General features: G+C 36.5%; 1 protein-coding gene across 1 annotated transcript in view; it reads left to right on the forward strand.

Moving 5' to 3' along the window:
- Positions 1 to 4203: 4203 nt before the first annotated feature.
- Positions 4204 to 25055, forward strand: part of NEIL3 (nei like DNA glycosylase 3) — a 54933-nt gene continuing 34081 nt past the window's right edge. Inside the window, exons 1-2 of the mRNA XM_010344424.2 lie at positions 4204 to 4447; positions 15081 to 15205. Coding sequence (XP_010342726.2) covers positions 4292 to 4447; positions 15081 to 15205 — 281 coding nt within the window. The 5' untranslated portion in view covers positions 4204 to 4291. The remainder of the gene's footprint in view (positions 4448 to 15080; positions 15206 to 25055) is intronic.

A 25055-nucleotide genomic window follows, 5' to 3' on the forward strand; every position in this document is an offset into this window, starting at 1 on the left:
GTTTATAAAGTCTACAGTTGTGTACAGCAATGTCCTCAGCCTTCACGTTCACCTACCACTTACTCACTGACTCACCCAGAGCAACTTCTAGTTCCCTAAGCTCCATTCATAAATAGTGTCCTATGGAGGTGTACCAGTTTAACAGCTTTTATACTGTATTTTTACTATACCTTTTCTATGTTTAGGTTTGTTAAGAAACACAAAACTTACCATTGGGTATAATTGTTTACAGTATTCAGTACAGTAACATGCTGTACAGGTGTGTAGATTAGGAGCAATAGTGTATACCACATAGCCTAGCTGTGCAGTAGGCTGTCACATGTATGTTTATAAATGTACACGCCATGATGTTCACACAGTATCAAAACTGCCTAATGACAAATTTCTCAGAATACATCACATCATTGAGAGATGCATGACTGTAATGTACATGAATGACTGTACATACGGTTGGTCTTGTACATCAAGATTACTGGCTTGTTGCTTTAATAAAGAAAGTATGTCACAGGGTAACAATATATTACTAATTTTCCATAACATTTATTTTAGAAGAGACCTTTGAAAACATCAGATCTCAATTCAAAAGAATGACATTAAAGGCCTCTGGGAACAGATGGTTCAATTTTTCAACCTTAAATTAATAATAATTCAATTAAACAAATATTTGTTGAATATCTATTATATACAAAGAAAGCACTCTGGCTGCTGTGGGAAGTATAAAGATGAGCATCTCTTCTGTCTTTAAGGAGTGAGGGTCTAGTCTAGAAAAAGATAAAAATGTATGAAATGTACACAAATAACTTTGCCACAAGGTAGGTTTGGTAAGTTCTTTGGACTAACTAGCTTCAGAAGATAGGTTGATTCTGACTGTATCAATAAGGGTTTTTAGAGGATATCCATACAACTGGGGCTTAAAAGTTGGGAGAACTTCAGTAAACTGGGAAAAAGAGGAGGTATTAAAAAGGTGAGAATGGGCCAGGCACGATCGCTTACCCCTGTAATCCCAGCACTTTGGGAGACCGAGGTGGCTGAATCACCTAAGGCTAGACGTTCAAGACTAGCCTGGCCAACATGGCGAAAACCCATCCCTACTCAAAATACAAAAATTAGCTGGGCATGGTGGTGGGCACCTGTAATCCCAGCTACTCGAGAGGTGAAGGCAGGCGAGTCACTTGAACACAGGAGGCAGAGGTTGCAGTGAGCCAAAATCGTGCCACTGCACTCCAGCCTGGGAGACAGAGCTAAACTCTGTCTCAAAAATTAATTAATTAATTAATTAATTAATTAAAATAAAGAAAAAGATAAGAATAATAATGTGAGCCAAAAAACAATAGGTACAAAGTATATTCTGGGAATGGCAAGTATAATTTATCTTAATTTTGTAGTGTTTTATAGTTTTTAAAGTGCTTTCACGTAAGTTATGCTGTGTATGGAAATTAGCGCAATCATATGCAGGTGCATAGAAAAAGTATTATTTATTGTCTGTATGAAGAGAGTTTTGGAAAAGATGAATGATACATATATGTGTGTGTGTGTATATATATATATATATATATATATATATTGTTATCAAATACCCAAATTTATTAAATTTAGCAAATTTACTGAAATTGGTAAATTGTACTTAAGAAATTGTGAAGGTTCCTCTGGTAAGAGTGCACAATGAGAAAATGCAGGGAGGGTGGCAGTTAGCAGGATCCTGACATAGTCCGGGTGAAATGTAGCAAGGATCTGCAGCAGGACGGGCCTGCTTGCAGTTATGTGGGGACTCTTTTTTACAGACACTGTCGATGCATAGCATATTCGAGTTTGCTTTAGATTGTATGTAAGAAGTGAGAACAAAGAGACGTACCAAAGGACTCAGAGGCTAGTCACATATAAACAAAATCTGGGCCAGGTGACGTGGCTCACACCTGCAATCCTAGCACTTTGGGAGGCTGAGGCGGGTGGATCACTTGAGGTCACGAGTTTGAGACCAGTCTGGCCAACATGGTGAAACCTCGCCTCTACTAAAAATACAAAAACGACCCAGGTATCATGGTAGGTGCCTATAATCCCAGCTGCTTGGGAGGCTGAGGCAAGGAAATCACTTGAACCCAGGTGGTGAAGGAGGCTGCAGTGAGCCAAGATCAGGCCACTGCGCTCCAGCTGATAAAACAAAACAAATCTGACTCAGCTTTTCGGTCACATCAGTGAAGTCTCTTAATGCCTCAGGGTCAATCCCAGCTCTTACTAATTAAAGATTGTATTTGACCCAAATGCACTCAGTACCCAACACCTTAAAGAGAAATGAGGTGAATCAGATAAATGACATTTTTAAAATTTGTCCACAAGCTCTTTGATATCCCTCCCTTCAAAACAAAGCTAAATTTCCCTCCCCTTGTGTATAAACCGTATTTAATAACTGGCCTCTAATGAGTGGAATAAGGAGTAAGTTACCACAATAAAGTAGGTAATAAAGGGTGACTAAGTAATAAAGGGCATTGTAGCTTTCTCCTTGACTTCTCTCTTGGATCACACACTCAGCCGCCATGTCATTAGAAGAGCCAAGCAGCACTATAGAGAGACACATGAGGTGTGAAACTGAGGCCTTTTGCCAACAGCCATGCCGGCAACTCATCTCAGAAGTGGATCTTCTAGCTACAAACAGCGTTAGGGCACTTTAGCCTTGGCTAATATTTTAACTGTAACCTCTTAAGAAATGCTGAGCCAGGATGACCCCGGCTAGTTAAATGATTGCCAAATTTCTGACCCACAGAACTCTGAAATAACAAATGGGATAATTTATAAGGTAACAGTAAACGAATACAACACTGAAAGAGGAGAAGGTATATAAGACTTTTCTCCATCAAAGGACAGAGATTATTGAATTGAACAAGGGAGTAAAGTACAAATGGTCTTGAAATTCATCCAGCCAACTTTTGACCACTAATCTCTCCCCACGAAGAGAGATTTAATACTTTCCAAAATTTCAAAGTCAAGTCTTCAGTATATTCAAATTCAAGTCTCTAGTATACAGATGCTCCTCAACTTATGATGGGGTTATGTCCCGATAAACCCATTGTAAATGGAAAACACATTAAGTTGAAAATACATTTAATACACCTAACCTATTGAACACCATAGCTTCATGTAGCCCTTTATAAATGTGCTCAGAACACTTACGTTAGCCTACAGTTGGGAAACATCACCTAACAGCCTATTTTATAATAAAGTGTTGAATAATTTATTGAATCTGTACTGAAAATTAAAAACAAAATGGCTGTCTGAGTACTACTGAGTATACTTTACTAGCATAGTTTCTACTGAGGAATGTCTATCACTTTTGCACCATCATAAAGTCAAAACCCTATTATGCTGAACCGTCCTAAGGCAATGCCCAGCTTTGTATATACTTTTCCGGTTTTACTGCAATGCAGTGCTATGCTTATGAAATCACTTAGAAACTGACATTCTGTTTTAATGGGTTGTATTTCAGTTTTCAAAAAAGAATACACTTTCTAATTTACAAGTGTATGGAGTCATAAACTTCACATATTTTAATGTATGTATGTATCTTTGGCTAGGGTTGTGGGTAAATTTGCAAAGCTATGCATTACCCTAGAATTTATATAGACGTCTGCCTTTAAAAAAGCAATTTCAAATAGCTTTCATCTTGGGGTGTCCCCTAACAAAATGGATGCATGGACTTGGGTAGGGCTTACTTAACTATCTAATAATGAAGTTTTTAAATAGAGGCACTAGAATATATTCTGCTGTTTGTTTCAAAAGCCCTCCTCTTCGTTTCTCTCATCCCACCCACTTCCAAATATAGCATACCAAAAACAGACCCCAAAACCAGATTGTCTGTGACATATCTCTCCTGTCCCAGACAGGGACAGATTAAGAAGACCAGATCAGAAAATGTGTGTATAGCTCTGAGTAGCTCTAAGACAAGGGCAAAACTGTAACGCAAGGAAAATACATTCAGAGCTTTCCAAATCCCAATCTCCTCCGCTTTTACAGTTCAGCCTAGTTAGTTGTCCTCCAAGGCCCCCAGCCCCACCCGCGTTTGCGATTTGTTAATAATAAACCCACAGCAAGACCTGGGGCGCGGGAGAGCCACAACGCATGCGCCGTAGGGAGGGCCAACAACCTCTAGGGCGCTGCTTGGGCGGGGCCTGGGCGGGGCCAGACGCGCGCGAGATTTGAATTTCCTCTCCAAGCAGTCAGTGGCCCCGCGGAGGTTGAGTTTCGCGGCGGGATTTTCTCCAGGCCCTGCAACTGGTGGGCCACAGCGCCGGCCACAGAGATGGTGGAAGGACCAGGCTGTACTCTGAATGGAGAGAAGATTCGAGCGCGGGTGCTCCCGGGCCAGGCGGTGACCGGCGTGCGGGGAAGCGCTCTGCGGAACCTCCGGGGCCGCGCCTTGCCCCGCGCGGCCTCCTCTGCTGTGGTCTCCCCGCAGGTGAGCTGCTCCTGTAACCGGCCATGTAGTCAGCAGGCGGAAATGGAATCAAGACCCCATCAGGGTTCCAAGGTTTAAAGTGTCATCTCTTTGCTCCGGCCCTGGTTTCCTGGGGCCCCACCTTTTCCAAAGTTTATTGTCACTGCTGTTGGGAGAAGTGGGTCGTAGCGCGCCTGCGCAGGAGCGAAGACCTCGCGTTTGGGGCTGGCGCTGCCCTCGGGGCTGGCGCTGCCCGGGCAAGATGCACTGCGGGAATCCAGTGAAGCTGTTTTGTCCGTGTCGCCTTGCTTGACTTCTTTATGATACCCGCATGGTTTCCTATGTCTACAGCTGCATTTTCCGCTGTTGATAACATCAAATCTCTGCTGCCTCTGATACGGTTTTTTTTCTGTCCCATTTTAAAATTTTAGCATAAGTGTCTAGTTTCTTACTTGCCTAATATTCTGCAATTGATAAGTGTATCACAACTAGTATAACATTCTAAAAATGCAACTAGAAAATTTAGCACTAAGCACTAACTTCTCACTCAACTTCATACTGCCATCTACTTTAAGGGGGCAATGAAACCCAGTTCTGGTTCCCTTAAGTGAATTTATTTCTTTTTAAAGTAAACTAGCACAGCTTCTTGCCACTCAGGCATTCATTGCAGACGATGTGTATTCATGTGGCCAGAACTTGTACTTAAAATATTCTGATTAAGGCATCGTGTTTTAAAAGCCCTTTAGATGTGTGGATGATTGTATTTCATGGATACATGCAATATTGCACTGTATTTCAATTTCTTCTGCAACGCTTCCTCATAGCCTTTGGTCCTGGAAGAAAAAGTTGCCTGCTATGAAATTAGCATATGCTTACAACTTGAAAGAAATGAGATTCTAAGTCGAAGAAAATATATTTTCAAACTTGAGGAAAAAGATTAAGTTTTGCATCTCCTTCCAATTGCCCTTTTATTTATTTTGACTTGATATGCCAGTGAGTATTCTGCACCTATTTTTTTTATCGTTCTAGTGTTTCTAAAATAGTTTCAGGTTATCACAGATGGATTTTAGATGGTTTCTTTAAAATATGAATATTTATGAAAATTATTTAACAAAATTTTGAAAACTCTGGGTACCTGGGGAGCAAAAATAAATACTTCCTCTTTTGTAGCCTATATTTTAGTTGGGAAGATACAAAGACATAAAGACATTCATTAAATAATCAGCTAAAGAAATATAAAATGATAAGGAGATACATGTATGGTTCTTCTTTTTTTTTTGAGACAGAATCTCACACTGTCACCCAGTGCAATGGTGCAAACTCAGCTCACTGAAACCTCCGCCTCCTGGGTTCAAGCAATTCTTCTGCCTCAGCCTTCTGAGTAGTTGGGATTACAGGTGCCTGCCACCACAGCTGGCTAATTTTTTTGTACTTTTAGTAGAAACAGGGTTTCACTATGTTGGCCAGGCTGGTCTCGAACTTCTGACCTCGTGATTGCCCACCTCAGCCTCCCAAAGTGCTGAGATTATGGTTGTGAGCCACCATGTCGGGCAGAGATACATGTTTCTTAAAGGACTTGTAGGAAGAGCAGGGAAGCCTTCCCCAGGGAAGTAGCAGAATTGAGGTGTGAAGGGTGAGTAAAAGCTCTGCAGCACAGGGACTAGAAAAAAGACTGAAAGAAAGCCAGAGCAGCCACTGCCCTCTCAATTAGGAGATGACTGCAGAAATCCAGGTGACAAATTTGGAGTCAAGTGCTGCTGGTGGAGATGAAGACAAGAGAAGAGAATCACTATTTTAGAAGTAAAGATGGTAAGGCTAAACAATGGATATGGCATGAATATCCTTAGGATATCATAATTTACATCATTCAACAACAACATATTTTGTGTTCGGTGTTATGCTGGCTCCTGGAGATACAAAGATGAGTAAGATATGCTTTCTGCTGTGAGAGTCCAACCTAATGTTTTAAATAAATATCACCTCGTTGGTATTCAGGAAAAATAGCTTAAACATTTCCTTTTAAGTTTTATTGTGATTATCTCTGGTGGTAAGGCATGAGATGCTTTTACATTTCATTCAGTCATGAAAAAGAATAACCCTATGATAAAGGATCATAACCTGATTGTACAGATAAGGCATATGAGTCTCAGAGTGAGTTTAAATCAGTTGCCCAAGATCACATGACTAGTAAGGGGCTAAACCAGGGTTTGATCCTTCTTTAAAACTCCAAAGCCTACCTCTTAACCATGCCGTACCTCCACTCAGCAATAAAATATTCAGTAGGATCTTTATTGCTTTTTCAACATACAATGGTAGGAACACCATAATACTCAGTTTGTGGTAGTGGTTATTAAATAGAAAAGTACAACCTTGGGTTTTTGGCTGTGTCTACCACCATTTTTAGTTTTGTTCGGTTCAGTCAATTCTCTTGTATCTGTTCTGATCATTCTATTCTAATAACTTTTATGGCTATGTTTGGATTGCACAAAAGAGTGCAGCCTGATAATATAATACAAATGCTACATTAATGGTTAGGCAATTATTAACATCACTTGGCAGCAATACTCAATAAGTTATACCCCACACATAAAAAGCCCACTATTTAAAGATATTATTTTTGATACCTTGATAGAAAGAGGTATTAAAAATTGGAAAAGGTATTTAAGATTAGGACCAGGAATCTGGTTCTGTGGACACTGGATTTCAAAATCAATATGGAAGGAATATGCTCTTTGGGGCTGTTGATAAACTTCTAAATAATTTACCATGGCTTCATTTTCTGGGCCTTTGATCTAAAGAAAAAAAAAAAAAACATAATTATAACCTTTTGTAAACATGAAGAGTCTTTTGCATTTTAGAGGGATCCATAGTAAATTTCATTAAAACATGGTGGGTTGTCACAAACCTCTGGCAAGATCATTACTGTAACAGATGAGCCTGTGTCTCCTAGGCATTTATGCCAAAGAATTAAAGCTCTTTAAATGTTTCTGCTACTGGCTTGAAATGATTAGTTTTCACAAGGCAGCATTTAAAAATAATTTAATAACTGCATACTGCATTCTTTACAGTGCAGTAAACATGGAAAAAGTTACCAATGAGAGCTAAAGAAATATTTAATGGACATTCAAAATAAAATATTTAAACCTCAGATAATCATACCAAAAAAGAAACCAAAAAACACAACTTCAGTAGCTATTGCCATAATGGACTGTTACTCTGTCACATAGCATTCCTCTTTGTTCCAGTGTAAAGTTTATAGAGAACACACTTGAATGCATGTCTCCCTGTGACAACTGATCCTCATTTTGAGAAAACCTAGCCATAGAAGATCCCAGCATCTGCTAGTCGTGTATGTACTATATTATTTCTCTGAGTTACGATCCACTGTCTTGTCAGCATAAAATTGTGCAACAGTATAAACAAATTGCATAAAACTCTGCTGGAGATTGTGGAACCTTATGGTAAGAAACAATGTTGGAATATAAATGAACATATCTGGTTAATGAGCTTTGAAGGGTCATTCTTTTGATTTTAATTGTTGGGTGGATGCAATATTTTAGTGAAATCATATTTAATCTGCACGTGTTTTCAATCTCACAAAACAGGATATGAAACAGTTTATTTATAAGTATTCACTTTATTTGAAAGATGGTCTTGTTATTTCCATCACTCTTTAAAATTTGATACATGTATTTAATATGCTGGCTACTTATCTTTATATAAGTGACTTCACAGTGTCAGGAACCTAACCGAGGAGGCATTTAATAAAAGTTGAATGGATGGAGAAGAGCAAGATTTTGAATAGTGTAAAACGATTAAAGATTTAGAAATAAATTCCATTTGGAATCTTTCATTATAAGTATGTGGATATTTTGTTGTGCATGTTATATGGAAATTCCTACTACCAGAATGTAAACCATATAGTAAATTTTCCTTCTTCAAATTGGGGAAAAAAATCATGGCTCATTTTATTGCCATTATTTAAAGAAATGAGCCAATCTACAGAGATTCATTTTCCAGCAAAATGAGGCTCATTTCTTTAAGTATCTGAAGGGGATTTCTAAATAATTTAGAGAACATGCATTATATACTTACCTTGTTAAATGGATACTGATAATGATTTCTCCATAATGACTCAGGATCATCATTATCAGTATCCAGAATGCTATGGAATCATGAAACAAGGGATAACAGATAACATTCTTACAAAGGAGAAAAACGGGGAGGTGATTTTCCATGGCTATTGTAGCTTTTTATCCAGATGAACATATTCAGTATGCTGTAGAGAAAAGAACATCTGATCATCTTGATTTTGAATTCCCATTTCTTTGTTACTTCCTTGTCTGGAAATGCTTATTGTCACAGCTTATTTGGTCAGGATTAAATTAAGCAGCATATGACATTCTTAGCTTAGTGCCTAGCAAAATAAACATCCTGGGAATTGTTCCTTTTTCTCCTGGATCAGAGCTTTCTCACCAGACCCATTTATCTGAGGAACACCCTATTTGTATGAAGGATTTGTAATCATTTGTTGCCTTCAGATAAGGTACAAAGTCTTTAGTCTCTGAGTTAAGTGCTTAAAGGTCCTGCACCTACAAAATTATAGAATATGTTTTGATTAATGGACCTAAGGACCTCCATTTTGGTGTTTAGAAATCATTTTAAAATTATGTTCTTTGATGACTTAGACTGGTAGACTTAATCTCTGATTAAAAAGTGTTGTTGTATTGGGGGTGAAAGCATGTGAGGAAAAGAAGAGAGAACAGGAAAGTAAATATGGTATTTTCTTTTGTGTAGGGAAAAACTGGACTAGAGTTGAAGCATTTATGTAAAAGACTTACTCTGCTCTGAAAAGTTTATCTTTCTTGTCCACCCATGGGTAGGCCGGATAAATGGTAATTAGCACAATAAATCATGTGCTATCTCTGAAAATATATGTTGTTTTAAAGATTATTAAGCCGCTTGAAAAGGGGAAGGTGAACCCTTCTCAATCATACTTAAAATTGTGGCAAAGGATATTTTCATCTTTATTTCAGAAAAAAATAAATAAAAAGGATGAAATGTTCAAATAATACAGTAATGGATTATAAGGGTCAACATGAGAAAGTCAAGTATATATTGGACAATTGTGTATAGTTACAGCAAAGATAACAGGCTTGTGGAAATTAATTTTTGAATTTGGGCAGCAAAAGCTTGCAGAGAAAAGTGATAACCCTAGCATTTATAGTAAGACAAGTGAGTGTCTTGTAAATCTTAGGTTTATTGCAAAAGCTTTGCCCAATTTATAAATAATGTTCTGAAAACAAGTAGAACAAACCATTACCAGTATATGAGAATTTTGCCTTAAGATGGATTTTTAAAAGAACAGTGAAAGATATATGCAGGTGCTTGCAATGGCCAATCATAAGTTGAAAATTTTATTTTATCCCAAGTATATTATCCAGAGCTGATTAGTTTAGAAATGATAGAGTACCAGGAATCCGCTGACTTGGGTAAACCACCTGCATGATAAACAACTGAATAAAAAAACTTTTTGTGTCATTTCAAAACCAAAATTAAGCACAGTAGTGCCTCCTTATCCACAGAAGGTACTTTCCAGGACATCAGTGAATGCCAGAAACCGTGGGTAGTATCAAACCCTATATATGCTATCTTTTTTCCTATATATACATACCTATGATAGTTTAATTTATAAATTAGGTACAGTAGGAGATTAATAGCAATAACTAACAATGAAATAGAACAATTGTAACATTATATTGTAAGAAAAGTTAAATGAATGTGGTATCTCTCTCTGTCTCAAAGTATCTTATGGTACTGTACCATCAGTAACTGAAATTACAGAAAGTGAAGCCTTGGATAAGGGAGAACTGCTTATTAGATTAGATCTTTTTAGAGCAACAATTTAAATGCTAAGTAAACATGACAAATAAAAACCAGGCATTCTAGGATTGCCTGCAAAACACAGAGGAACTCCTCCCTAAACCTACCCATATGGTTCATTTTATTTTATGGGAAATTCTGGTAAATAGGGTATTTTACTTCCATTATAGCTTTTAGTAGTCATGAGAATTTCGTTCTCCTATGTTTAAATCTCACTCCATTGCAGGTAATTAGAAAATAAGATATTAGGATGTTAATGAATTTTAAAAGGAGATTAGGTAGATGGTAGAGGATTTTGCCAGGATACCTTGGGAAAAGTCAAGCAGGATGGGGATATTGTGAGGGGAAGCAGTGCGTGTATTCTTTAAAGCCACACTTGGTATTAGGAGCTAAAGGAGGAGGCATCTATTTAATCCTACAAATGTTCACTGAACCCCAGGCATTGTGTAAAGCTGTCAAGGATATTAGCTCAACTTGTTACTGTCCCTGGAGAGCTTATAGACAGATAGCGAAGAAATGCAAGTCACAGATAAATAATAATTCAGTGTAGAAGGCACTTCAACGGTGGTTTAGAAAATACTGTGCGAAATTTGGCAGGTAGAAGGCCTCAAGATTATCCTACTGCCCAGGTGGTGAAACTCTAGCCCCAGAGAGAATTACAAACTATATATATGTGAGCAAGGAAGAGGTTTTACTAACATTTCATTTTAATACCAAATATCATCAGGTATTAAAAAGGAATTCTTAAGCATATTTAAGCCAAGGTCATACAGCATCTGTAGCTGGAAGAGTTTCTGCTGTGCTGAAGTCATTTGATATTTTCAGGTTAATCTTTTTCTATAAGTTAATATCTACCTGTGATCATTCCTTCATTTGTTTTTCTATCAATATGTGTTACAATATTAACATTCATCAGGTGATAAACATCTGTTTTCAACATTTGTAATTTCAGAGTTTCAATTTTTTTAAAAAGACCATATTTAACATTGTTTTTAATTGCAGCGGATAGAGTAAACACCAGTAGAGCAAATAAGACATGTATTACACTTTTTTTTTTTTTTTTTTTTTGAGACGGAGTTTCGCTCTTGTTACCCAGGCTGGAGTGCAATGGCGCGATCTCGGCTCACCGCAACCTCCGCCTCCTGGGTTCAGGCAATTCTCCTGCCTCAGCCTCCTCAGTAGCTGGGATTACAGGCACGCGCCACCACACCCAGCTAATTTTTTGTGTTTTTAGTAGAGACGGGGTTTCACCATGTTGACCAAGATGGTCTCGATCTCTTGACCTCGTGATCCACCCGCCTCGGCCTCCCAAAGTGCTGGGATTACAGGCTTGAGCCACCGCGCCCGGCCGTATTACACTTTTAAGACTTTAGTTGGATGTTCTCTTTGAGGCTCTGTCAGCAAAGACAACATACTTCAATTTCAATTGACAGCCATGTGAAGATATATAATGGCCTCATGCATTTTGAGTATATTGGGGCCTTCGAATTTTTGACTCGTTTTCCTTTCACAACAGAATTTATTTGCAAGGGAACATACTACCTTTTTTCTTGTTAATAAGTGGCCCAGTAACCATAAGGTTTGAAGCACTATCCACCGAAACTTTGCTTTGCTAAATGGCCGCATCATTTTCCATGGTTAGAACTTTCTTTTTTTTCCTTTTTTTTTTTTTTTTGAGACGGAGTCTCGCTTTGCCGCCCAGGCTGGGGCTGCTGGCATATCGGCTCACTGCAGCCTCCACCTCACGGGTTCAAGCGATTCTCCTGCCTCAGCCTCCCAAGTAGCTGGGATTACAGGCATGCTCAGGAGCAGTGAGGAACAGTGATGTGGTAGCTGACAAGAATTTTACCATTGGGCAGTCAGACATTAGCTAGATACTGAGTTTCAGTTTTAATTTTTTTCTTTAAATGTATTATTATTTTTAGTTACGGTAGGCTTTCGGGGAAAAGGTGGTGTTTGGTTACATGGATAAGTGCTTTAGCGGTGATTTTGGAGATTTTGGTGCAACCATCACCTAGGCAATGTACACTAAACCCCATGTGTCTTCTTTTATTACTCATGCCTTATGCCTCTCTGTCCCTCACACCAAGTCCCAAAGTCTAATGTATCATTCTTATGCTTTTGCATCAGATTTAACTTATAAAACTTAAAGAGGTAGCTGGGCGTGGTGCCACGCACCTGTAATACCAGCTACTTGGGAGGCTGAGGCAGAATTACTTGAACCCGGGAAGAGGAGGTTGCAGTGAGCAGAGATCACAACACTGCACTGCACTCTACCCTCGTGCCTGGTGACAGAGCAAGACTGTCTCAAAAAAACAAAACAAAACAAAAACTTAAAGAGCCAAAGGTGATTAAAGCACAGGAGTGCAGTAGTAGCAAATTCTTTCCTACCCACAAAGCAGGGAAAGCTAGTATATATGTGAGAGAGAGAGACAGAGAGAGAGTGTGTGTGTGTGTGTATATAAAATGGGGTAACATTCATCACCAGGCCTCTGCTGAGAACTCTAAGAAAAGCCAGAAGATTTCACAGGGCGTGTATAAACCAGTTGCAAGTAACGAATATTGGGAAAAGATAAGAGAGTGTTGACATTGGAGTGGTGGAGAAACAAGGCTCTTACCACCAACTTACAAATGAGGGTTTAAAATGTTAGTAAGAACTTAAATCTGAGATCCTGAAAATGTACGGCCTAATCTAAGTTGAGACAAAGATCTATATCTGCTTTGTATGTCATCATCTTAAAAGTGTCCTGGCTGATTTATAAGAACTTTTTACAGACTGATTGGTTGTCATGGAAACATACCTTAAATCCTATTGTAATCTCTACTGGGCCTGAAATGTATTTAAGTGGCTTAAAGTCCCTTGTTAGGCAGAAAAGCATCAAGACTCTTGGTGCTTCTCAGTTCAGGGCCCTAGAAGACTGACTTATATAAAAACAAGGCAAATGTGTTTTTTCCTTACTGAGTACTCAAGCCTGCCTTCCCAGTCCTTGATAGTTATTGATAGGTACTAGAGTGCCTCCCAGAAAGGGAAATCAAAAACTGAGCTCTGAGGATATGGCGGCATGTGCCTACAGTCTTCCACGGGTTCTTTTTTGTGATTTGTGCAGAACTGGAAGTGACTGCTGTCATTTTTGATTACTCTTGTGCATTTAATTTATCTTCCATTCTAAGCCAGTGTTTGATTCTCCAGTTCTTAAATAAAGGAGGTATAAAGCCAGTTGCCTGAACTTTAGGCAGCTGGAAAGTTCTGGCATTGACTAGCTATTTCAACCTTGAATGGGTTTAGTAGAAGAATAGTAAGAATATTGTCTGGTTTCGTTTTTTTTTTTTCTTTATCTCCGTTATCTCTTTGAGCTGCGTACTGTGGTTGTACCTTAACAAAGACCAATTTCATGAAATAAAGAATAGAGTGGACATGCCATCTTAAGCATTTAAAATGACAAATGTCTAAAACCAAAGGTTGGAGAATCACTGAACAATATCATTTCACCTTAAAATGAGGAAAAGTTGTGACTTGCTTTTAGACTCTGTATCTAAAGCTGTTTTATAATTATATCTTGACGTTTCCCCAATCCCACTGCCACCAAGTTTTTATTCAGAATCTTCGAGAATCATTAGGCCCATTTGAGAAAAAGAAAAAAGCAGTTAGAGGTAAATAAGAATATTACCTTAGGTTGAGTTAATGCATAGATATAATTCTATGTAGTCTATTTTATCTTAAATAATAGTTATGCATGTCTAAGTTTTAAATTTTTAATTACATTTTGAGTTTAAATTAAATAATGTTTATAAAACACTATTTAATTGAAAATAGTCTAAAATAAAAATAATGACATAAGAAACACCAGCATACATAATGTCCAGTTTAAGAAAAAGGGCATTGCTAAAATCTGAACCCAAGTCCCTTTCCTTCCTTCTCCCACAGAAGAACCTATATTTTATATTTTTGTTATATGTTGATTCGTGTTTATAATTTCCTTGAATATCTTAGAGTATTCTGCATATATGTTGTAATCCTAACAATGTATTGTTTGGTTTTGCAAGACTAATGGGGGAAAGGGAATATGAGTTTATTTTTTCTTTATTCTTAACATTGTGGTTGGAACAGGACAGGTCTCAAATTAGATTCTCCTACTCAGGGGGCCCAGGTTTCATCTCTGATCTCCTGCATCACAAGATGTGAGAATGAAGCTCTTATTCCTTAGTTTCAATCAATGCCCTTAGGGTAGATGCTGGCTTCAGGACTCTCCTAACTACCTCTCCGGGTTCTCCCCCATTGTTAGTTTTTGACCTTTTATTATTTCATACTTGCTAAGAGTTCATCGGTGAGGTTAAAAATATTTTGTTTTCATTTTTTATCATCTATGATTTGTAGCTGTTTTTATCTGACCACTCTTTCCGGGAACTTGTCTATACTTCTGGAAATGGAAGAACCTATATTTCAGTTTTTAGTTTTAATACATTCATGTTGTATTCCTGTACTTCCTTTTCATATGCATAGAGCTGTGTGGTCCTGGAAGAAACTTTATTTTGATTGTCTGTCAATTATTTTTTTTTTTACTTAATTTTTTTGGCCTCTCTCTTTAAATGCCTGCATAGTAATTTGACAAAAATGTATGTAAACAGCTGATTACATTACTTGTTGGAGATGATTATTCTCATTGAAATGCACCTGGGCATGAAGTAATATAAACACATTTAAGAATTAAATTATAATTTTGTTTAAAGTTTATGTGTTTGTGTTTATGTGTATCTATGTATTTTCTACTAGGCTGCTGTACTGAATAATAATGATTCTAGCCAGAATGTCTTGAGCCTGTTTAATGGATATGTTTACAATGGCGTGGAAACTTTGGGGAAGGAGCTCTTTATGTACTTTGGACCAAAAGCTTTACGGTAAGGCAAGCCTGTACAATACATCTTATCTCTCTATATTTAAAGATGCATAGAAGGCTAGATGGAGTTTGCCGGGTGTCACATTTAATCATATAGGAAGTACTGTATTTTTAAGAGCTCTCCAATATGAGAGGTTGTGATTCTATCATGGAAATTGATAAGCAGCAGAAGAATAAATTCTCATGTTATCATTTGTTGGAAGACAATCATTTTATAGGGCTTCCCAAGATGTATTAGAGCAACACAGCTCTGTTTTGCTATTCCCCAAACTCCCTATACCACAAGTCTCTTCTTGATTTTACCAAATGTTTATTGTATTTCAGTGACACAGTTACTTTATATACTTTATATATATATTATTTTTTATTTTTTATTTTTATTTTTGGAGACAGAGTCTTGCTCTGTCGCCCAGGCTGGAGTGCACTGGCATAATCTCGGCTCACTGCAATCTCTGCCTCCTGGGTTTAAGCAATTCTCCCACCTCAGCCTCCCAAGTAGCTGGGATTATAGGCATCCATCACCATGCCCTGCAAAGTTTTTGTATTTTAGTAGAGACAGGGTTTCACTGTGTTGCCCAGGCTGATCTTGAACTCCAGATCTTGAGATCCTCCCACCTTGGCCTCCCAGAGCAGTTACTTTATATTTGTGACAGACTCTAGTTTGGTTTAAATATATCGCTTGATTTTTAAATACTTTCCTGGCTTCCTTCTTTCTCTGAAGCCTTGAATGGAATTTGGAAATTTACTTAGAGAATTTAAAAACTTTCCAGAGAAATAGCAGGTTCTCCATTGTTTTAAAGTTCCCATGGAAATTCATGGCTAGTATACTGGCAAAGAAGGACTAGCAACCTACTTCCTTGGTTGACTTAATGATAAAAAAGTTAAAATATATGTTAATTGTGATGCATGATCACATATTTAATTTTTGCAGGAAAATTAAAGATGTCTATGATTTAATATGTCTACTGAATCTCAGCCTGTCTTTTCTGAGTTTAGCCTAAGCTTTTGCCAACTGTAAAGATTGGTACTGCTTTTTCAGATTGTTTTTAGTGCTTTTTAAAGATATTGACCACAGTTATCACCTTCTTAAAAGAAAAGACCTGGGCAGGTGCGGTGGCTCACACTTGTAATCCCAGTACTTTGAGAGGCCAGGGCAGGCAGATCATGAGGTCAAGAGTTTGAGACCAGCCTGGCCAATACAGTGAAAACCCGTCTCTACTAAAAATACAAAAATTAGCTGGGTGTGGTGGTGTGCATCTATAATCCCAGCTACTTGGGACACTGAGGTAGGAAAATCGCTTGAACCCAGGAGGCAGAAGTTGCAGTGAGCTGAGATCATGCCACTGCACTCCAGCCTGAGCAGCACAGCTAGACTCTATCAAAAAAAGAGAAAAGACCTGTTCCTGAACCCTATGCTAACCAAAGGTGAATAATTGTCTCAAAGAGATGATGCTATATGATTGTTATTTATTGCATCTCATCTACCACATATTTAGAGTAATCCAGGGTTTATATAATTGCTTTTCCTGTGAGGTGTTCTCTCTTTATTGTCAGCAGCTGTTGTCCTTGGACAACATTGTCACTTCATGGTTTTTCTTAGTCTGGAATTGATAACATCAGCATATGCCTAGTAGTTCATGCAGTAATGATATATTGCAGGTTACATTACTGCTGTGGTGGATTGATGTGATTGAAAACTTGTAGCTCTGGATAGAGTAGTACACAATGGGATCTGTGCATGATAGTTGAAAACATTGATGTGTTATTGACTCTCTGTTGTTAGGTACAGATTTATTTCTATAAGATGAGAGGGGGGTGTTTTATCAAGTGCTCTCCCCCAGACGGATAAGGGGGAAGTCGTTTCTCAGTACAGGGCTGTCAGCAAGTGTTCCATGAAGTTCTAAACAAGGACAATCACTTTTTCAAACTCACTAAACTGGTGCCATCCCTGGAGAGTACCTCTGTCAGTATATACGGGTGGGAAAAATGCAGTGACTTGCTTCCTTTCAATTTCCTGCAGCCATAACAACTATTGGATGTAATAATTCAAGGTCAGTGGCAGATCTGCTGTTGGAATCTGAACCTAAAATCAGTTGCTCCCCTTTTAGAATATAACATAAGTTCAGAAAATATACTTCCAACCTGTGGTTCTTAGGGGAAATGGATGACTCTGTCAAAGAAAGGTGATCTCTTTTGCGAGGCTGCAGGATGGAAGTCAAACGTGAAGACATTTCTGCTGCAAATAGAATGTCTTTGTCCTCCTAATAGACATTTCTATTGCAAATAGAATGTATGTGCCCTCTCAAATGCAGACGAGCCAGGTGGGTGGCTCTTCTGCATTTGAGAGGGCATGTATCAGGAAACATGTTTAAAGGTTGCTAACAGTTTCCCCTTGATACTCAGCTTTTCACAATCACAATTCCCACAGATATTAGTCATAAGGTATGTTCAACTCACAGGTCAGGCCATGAATCTTCTGGGATTCATTTGTTGAATCTCCCGGGATTCATTTGTTAACGAAAGCAGAATACAAACATAGCTCTCTAGCAGAATCTGCCCTGTAAAAACCCAAACATCAGAAAGATACATATAAGAGAGTGATTATTTCTCTATCTACTAAATGATATATTCAAGTGCTCCTAGTAGTGCCAAGAAATACTAAAAATTATTTGATATACATTTATTTTAGGAGCACTGTTGTGGTGTTATGTGTGATGACTACCTGTGCAACTTCTGAGCACGTTCCAGTAACTCTTCAACCAAAGCAACACAACATCACCAAGTTTTTGCTATAAATGGTACTCAGTAGAGAAAACTGAAAAATAATGAAAAAATAAGTGTAAAATAATACATTCTCAATCCCACTACCAGACATAATCTTTATTAACTTTGGATGCATACATTACCACATTGCCAGTATGGTGTGTGCAAATATTTATATGCATGTTCACCTAGCTGCACTCACACTTAAGCTATCATTTTAATCAAAATGGATATAGCTGTTGCATTTTGGACTAAAATTTTAAAAATACATAAATAGACAGACAGATAGATATAGATAGATAGACAGACAGACAGACAGATTTTTTCCAAGACCCTTCACTGTTTCCAGTTTGTGATTTACATGACTCTGGCTGTTTGCAGTTATATGTGCTCAGAGACCGGAAATGATATCTGAGATATTTGGAGGCTTTGCCATTTTAGAAATACTTTATAACATGATTGATTTTATAATTTACTGGGGTTTAAGTGAGTATGAACCTCAAATCAGATATGCAAGAGATAATATAATGAGTCTTTTCAGTTTGCTGAAATGCCTTTATTGAATCCATCACATACTACTTATGAAAGAGTTTACAGCTTCAATATATTTTCTGTACTGTCACATAACATGTTAGGAGAAATTGAAGTATGCTTTTACTCCATGTAATACTGTTAAGATTCATTCATATTGCTTGAAATGTCAGTGGTACTGTCTTTTCTATTACTAGTCTCCCATTGTATGAATGTACCATATTTTGTTAATTTATTCATCAGATGATGGGCATTTGGATCGTTTCAAGCTTTTAATATTATGACTAAAATTGCTGTGAATATTCACATACATATGACATATATGCGTGCACATATATTGCATTTCTCTTGGATAAATACATTGGATTAGAATCTCTAAGTCATTTGATAAGTGTGTGTTTGACTTTAAGAGGAATTGTCAAATTGTTCTTAAAAGTTGTGGTACTATTTTGCATTCTTACCAGCAGAGTATGAGAATTCCAGTTACTCAACATTTTTGCCAGCACTTGGTATTGCCAGGCATTTTAATTTTGCTATTCCAATATGTATACAGTGTATCTCATTATGGTTTTAATTTTCTTCTCCCTACTAACTAATGATATCTGATGCAATGTGCTTATTTGCTATTGTGAATTTTACAGGGTGAAGGGTCTATTAATTTTTTCCCTTTTTATTGGATATACTTTTGTGTTATCGAGTTGTAGTATTCTTTATATATTTTAGATGTAAGCCATTTATCAGATACATAGTTTGCAAATAATTTCTCCCAGTCGGTAGCTTTTTTCTTCATTTTCTTAACCATGTCTCTTGAAGACTAAAAACTTTTAAGGTTGATGAAACCTAATTTATCAAGTTTTTCTTTCATGGCTCGTTCATACTTTTTGTGAGCAGTCTAAGAAATATTTGTCTAATGCAAATTAATCAGATTTCCTTGTTTTCTTCTGGAAGTTTTATTGTCTTAACTTTTATGTTTAAGATTATGATCTATTTTGAGTTCTTTTTTGTATATGGTACAAGGCAAGAGTTGAAGTTTGTTTTTTTGCGTGTGTATATCCAGTTATTCCAGCACCATTGTTGAAGAGACTATCCTTTCTCCATTGAATTTCTTTGCAACTTTGTTGAAAATTAGTTGACCATATATGTGCGGGTCTATTTCTGAACTCTCTATTTGGAAGAATATCAGATAAAATGTTATTATTTTATATTTTGTGTGTCTGTTCTTTCACCAGTATTGCCCTGTCTTGATTAAAATAGCTTTAAAGTAAGTTTAAATTAAGTAGTGTCAGTTCTCTGACTTTATTCTTTTTTTTCCAAAATTGTTTTTGTTATTTTAGTTATCTCCTACATTTTAGACATAGCTGGTTGATTTCTGTAGAATCCTTGCTGGCATTTTGATTGGCCTTTCGTTGGATCTATAGATCAATTAGGTGATAATTCACCTGTTAACATTATTGTCTTCCACTCCATGAACATGGTATATATTATATGTATTTACATCTTCCTTCATTTCTTTATCAGTATTTTATAATTTTCCGATTTAGACATATTTTATATTTGCAACTAAGTGGTTTTTTTGATGCTGTTGTAAAGGGTACTTTTTAAAATTTGAATTTCCAATTGTTCATTCACAGTATATGGAAATACAGTTTTTGTGTGTGTATTGACCTTGTGTCCTGCAACCTTGCTGACAGGATCTGGCTGTGGCAGTCGTCCATGCTGTTCTTGTGATAGTGAGTGAGTTCTCACTAGATCTGATGGTTTTATAAGGGGCACTTGCCCCTTCTCTTTCTCTTCTCTCTCCTGCTGCCATCTGAAGAAGGTCCTTGCTTCCCTTTTACCTTCCACCATGATTTTAAGTTTCCTGAGAAACTTAAACCATATGGAATTGTCAGTCAATTAAGCCTTTTTCCTTTATAACTTATCCAGTTTCAAGGAAGTCCTTCACAGCAGTGTAAAAACAAACTAATACACTTGCTAAGCTCGTTATTACAGTTCTAGTAGCTTTTTCTTGTTTACTTTTAGTATTTTCTATGTAGATAATCACATCATCTGTGAATTAAAGCAGTTTTTTTTCCTTTTAATCTATATGCCTTTTTAAAACAAATTTTACTTCAAGTTCTGGGATGCATGTGAGAACATGCAGGTTTGTTATATGGGTGTACATGTTCCATAGTGGTTTGCTGCACCTACCAACCTGTCATCTAGGTTTTAGGTGTTTGTCCCTCCCGTTGCCCCCCATATCCTATATGTCTCTTATTTCTTTTTCTTGTTTTATTGCACTGGCTAGGACCCCCAGCATGATGTTGATTAGTAGTGGTAAGAGCAAATAAGTTTGCCGTGTTGTCTATGATATTAGCTTTATTTTCTTTGTAGATGCACTTTAGTAGATCAAAAAAATGCCCTTTTATTTCTGATTTGTTGAATTTTTCAAATACTTTTTCTGCATCTATTGAGATCATCATATTGCCTTTTTGACTTCATTTGTGGAATTCTGTATTGACTGATTTTTAAATTTTGAATGAGCCTTGCATTCCTGGAATATACTCCACTTTGTCACGATGGATTATCCTTTCTATATGTTTCTGGATTTGATTTGTTAATATTTTGTTGAGGACTTTTGCATGTATCTTCATGAGAGATGTTGTGCTATAGTGTTATTTTTCTGTTTACTGCCTTTGTCTTATTTTGGTATTAGGGTAATGATGTTTGTATAGATTTGTTATTGGTATAACATCAACTGGCCTGATGTATTTGGAGTTCCAGGAAGGGAAGAGAGATAAAACAGAAGACATTTTTAAAAGAAGTAATGGCCAAACATTGTGCAGGATTAACAAAGCTGTGGAACAAGGTCACATAATCTAACATGCTTGTAACTGTAATCCTAGAAGAAAGAAAAAACAGAACAGAAGACATCTTTGGATTTAAATGGCCAAGAATTTTCTAAACAAACCATAAATCCAAGAAGCTAAAAGAACCTCAAACCAAACCAAATGTCCCTCAAACATACCTTGCCACTATGCAAAAAACCGAAGAAACATTATATATTAACACAAAGGAACAAAGCTAAGAAATACATTTACAGAAATTATGTAAGACAGAAGGCAACAGAGCAACATTTGCAGAAAGAAAACCCTCTCAACTCAGAATTCTAAACCCATCAAAAATATCTATAAAAAAATGAAGGTTTAGGAAAGATTTTTTTTGGAAAAAAGAAAAAAAAAAAAAAAAAAAGCTAAGGGAATGTAGTACCAGGACCTGCAGTGCAAGAAAAGTTAAAGAAAGTCTGTCTAGCATAAGGGATATAATAACAGATAGAAATCTGAATCTACAGGAAGAAAATACTGAGAATGGAAACTTGGAAGTAAATATAAAAGATGTTTTTCTCTTATGTTCTATATCTAAAGCAAGTAAAATAACAGTTTATTGTGGACTTGGACTTTATAACATATGTCTGAGTAAAATGCATTGTAACAATAGTACAAATAATGGGATAGGAAAATGATGATACACTACTTTAAGGTTATTGCAATATACGTTTTGCTTATCATTTGATGTTACACTGTGATAACTTCTATCACAGTGTAAGATGTGTATTATGAAACCTAGAGCAACTACTAAAAAAATTCAAAAAGTGGCAAAAGTAATAAGCTGCTGATGGAGATAAAGTAGAATTCTAAAAAATGCTGAATCCTAAAAAAGGCATTAAAAAATGAACAGAGAACAGATGGAACAAGTAGAAAACAATAGTAATATAGTATATTTAAATCAGAGCATACAAATAATCACATTAAATATAAATAATCTAACCATCTTAATTATTTGGCAGAAATTAATTGAATAAAAACACAAGACCAAACTATAATGTGCCTACAAGAAAACTACTTGAAATATAATGATGCAGGGTAAAATAAAAGGATGGAACCAAATACTGTGGGCCAGGCATGGTGGCTTATACTTGTAATCCCAGCACTTTGGGAGGCCTACGCGGGCAGATCACCTGGGGTTAGGAGTTCAAGACCAGCCTGACTAACATGGAGAAACCCTATCTCTACTAAAAATACAAAATTAGCCAGGCATGGTGGCACAGGCCTGTAATCCCAGCTACTTGGGAGGCTGAGACAGGAGAACCACTTGAACCTGGGAGGCGGAGGTTGCGGTGAGCCGAGATCGCACTATTGCACTCCAGCCTGGGCAACAAGAGCAAAACTCCTCCGCAAAAAAAAAAAAAAAAAAAAAAAAAAAAAAAAAACTATGAAAACACTTATCACAAGAAAGCTGGCATAGCTAGAATAATATCAAAGTAGATTTCAGATCAAGGGGGTGAAGAAGGACATTCAATAAAGATTAAAGACTTAATGCATCAAGAAAACATAGTAATCCTAATAGAAATTCAAAAAATGTAAAGAACTGTTAGAATGGAAAGGACAAAGAGAAACTAACATACTGTTGAATAATTCAACACTCTCTTGGTAGTAACTGATAGAACAAGTGGGCAGAATCAGTAAGGATAAAAGACCTGAGCATCACTATCAACTGTCTTGACCTAATTGACAAGTGGAGAACATTCCACCCAAAAACACATGCTTTTCGTGTGCACGTGGAACACTCAGCAACATTGACCAGATTATGGATGACAGAATAAGTCTTAACAAATTTAAAAGTATTGATATCATCAAAGAATCATCTCTGACTACAACAGAATTAAACTAGAAATCATTGAGGTAGCTAGAAAATTCTTTTTTTTTTTTTTTTCTTTTTGAAAGGGAGTCTCTCTCTGTCACCCAGGCTGGAGTACAGTGACAGATCTCAGCTCACTGCAACCTCCATCTCCTGGATTCAAGTGATTCTCCTACCTCAGCCTCTCGAGGAGCTGGGATTACAGGCACCTGCTACCATGCCTGGTTAATATTTATATTTTTAGTAGAGATGGGGTTTCACCATGTTGGCCAGGCCGTTCTCAAACTCCTGACCTCAGGTCATCCACCCACGTTGGCCTCCCAAAGTGCTAGGATTATAGGCGTGAGCCACTGCACTGGGCTGAAAATTTTGAAATATTTGGAAATCAGCGTGCTTTTAAACTCATGTTTCAAATAAATCACAAAGGAAGTTAGAACATATTTTGAATTGAATGAAAATGAAAATACCAGATCAAAATTTGTGGACATAGCTAAAGCAATGCTTGAGGGAACATTCTTCTAGCATTAAATATTATAAATGAATAAAATTCTCTGAGATTTAAACTTCCATTTTAAAAAACTAGAAGAATAAAAGCTAATTAAACCCAAAACAGACAGAAGGAAGGAAATAATGAAGAACAAAGTCAATGGGATTAAAAAATGAAAGCAATAGAGAAAAAAAATCAATGAAGCAAATAATTGGTTCTTTGAAAAGCGTAATAAAAATGAATGACACCAAAATTTGGTTCTTTGAAAAGTGCAATAAAAATGATAAACTTTTAGCTCAATGCAGTCCAATATAAACATGAGAGACAGATATATAATTTAAAATCTTCTAATAGCCACATGAACCAAAGCAAAAAGAAATCAATTTTAATAATATAGTTTATTAACCTATGCAAAATATTTCATTTCAACATATAAACAATTTAAACAATTATTGTTGAGATGTAACATTCTTTTTTTTTTTACTGAGTCTTCAAAATCTGCTATGTATTTTATAATTATAGTACACATTAATTTGAGCTTATCACGTTTTCAGTGCTCAGTTGCCACATGTGTGTAGTGGCTGCCATATTGGACAATACAGCTCACAAATAAACACTAAGAGGAATGACAAAGGGAATATTACTACAGATCCTCAAGTTGTTATTTGAATAGGAGTAGGACATCATATATTGCCTAACGAATTTATATCAGTTAATTTAACAACTAAAATAAATGGACAGATTCCTTGAAAGACACAAATTATCAAAACATATTCTAGAAAAAGTGAATAATATGAGTTATTTTCTATGTTGTAAATAAGTTGATAGTTTAAAACCTCAACAAAAAAACTCCAGGCATATTTAAGGAACGTGCTCTGTTTTATCTTTTTCATCCTTTTTTCTCTTTCTTAGGTTTGGATAATTTCTATTCATCAATATTCAAGTTCACTTATTCTTTTCCCTGCTCTATACAGTCTTCTGGTCTACTCATTGAAGAAATGTCTTATCCCTGATATCATGTATTTTTATTTATCTGCTGAAATAGCCCACCTATTCATGAACCTTTATACTAAATCCTTATATATGTTAAATTATTAACATATTAATAACTAATATATAAAATTTGATAAAGAATCAATATTTTAAGTTTAAAATTAATTTAACATTACTTTTAAATCACCTGTCTCATAGTTCTAACATCTGGTGCATCTTTGGGTTTGGCTCTGCTGACTGCTTTATCTCTTGATATTAGGTTTTTGATCTTTGTGTGTATGTGTGTGACTTACTACTTTTTTTGAATCCTAGACATTGTCTATAGAAGACCAAAAGCTAAATCCCAGACAATATGTATAGACAAACCAGAGCTAAATACTATTTAAGCTCGAAAACAGTC

This window comes from Saimiri boliviensis, chromosome 3 (assembly GCF_048565385.1).
Source record: "Saimiri boliviensis isolate mSaiBol1 chromosome 3, mSaiBol1.pri, whole genome shotgun sequence".
NCBI lineage: Eukaryota > Metazoa > Chordata > Mammalia > Primates > Cebidae > Saimiri > Saimiri boliviensis.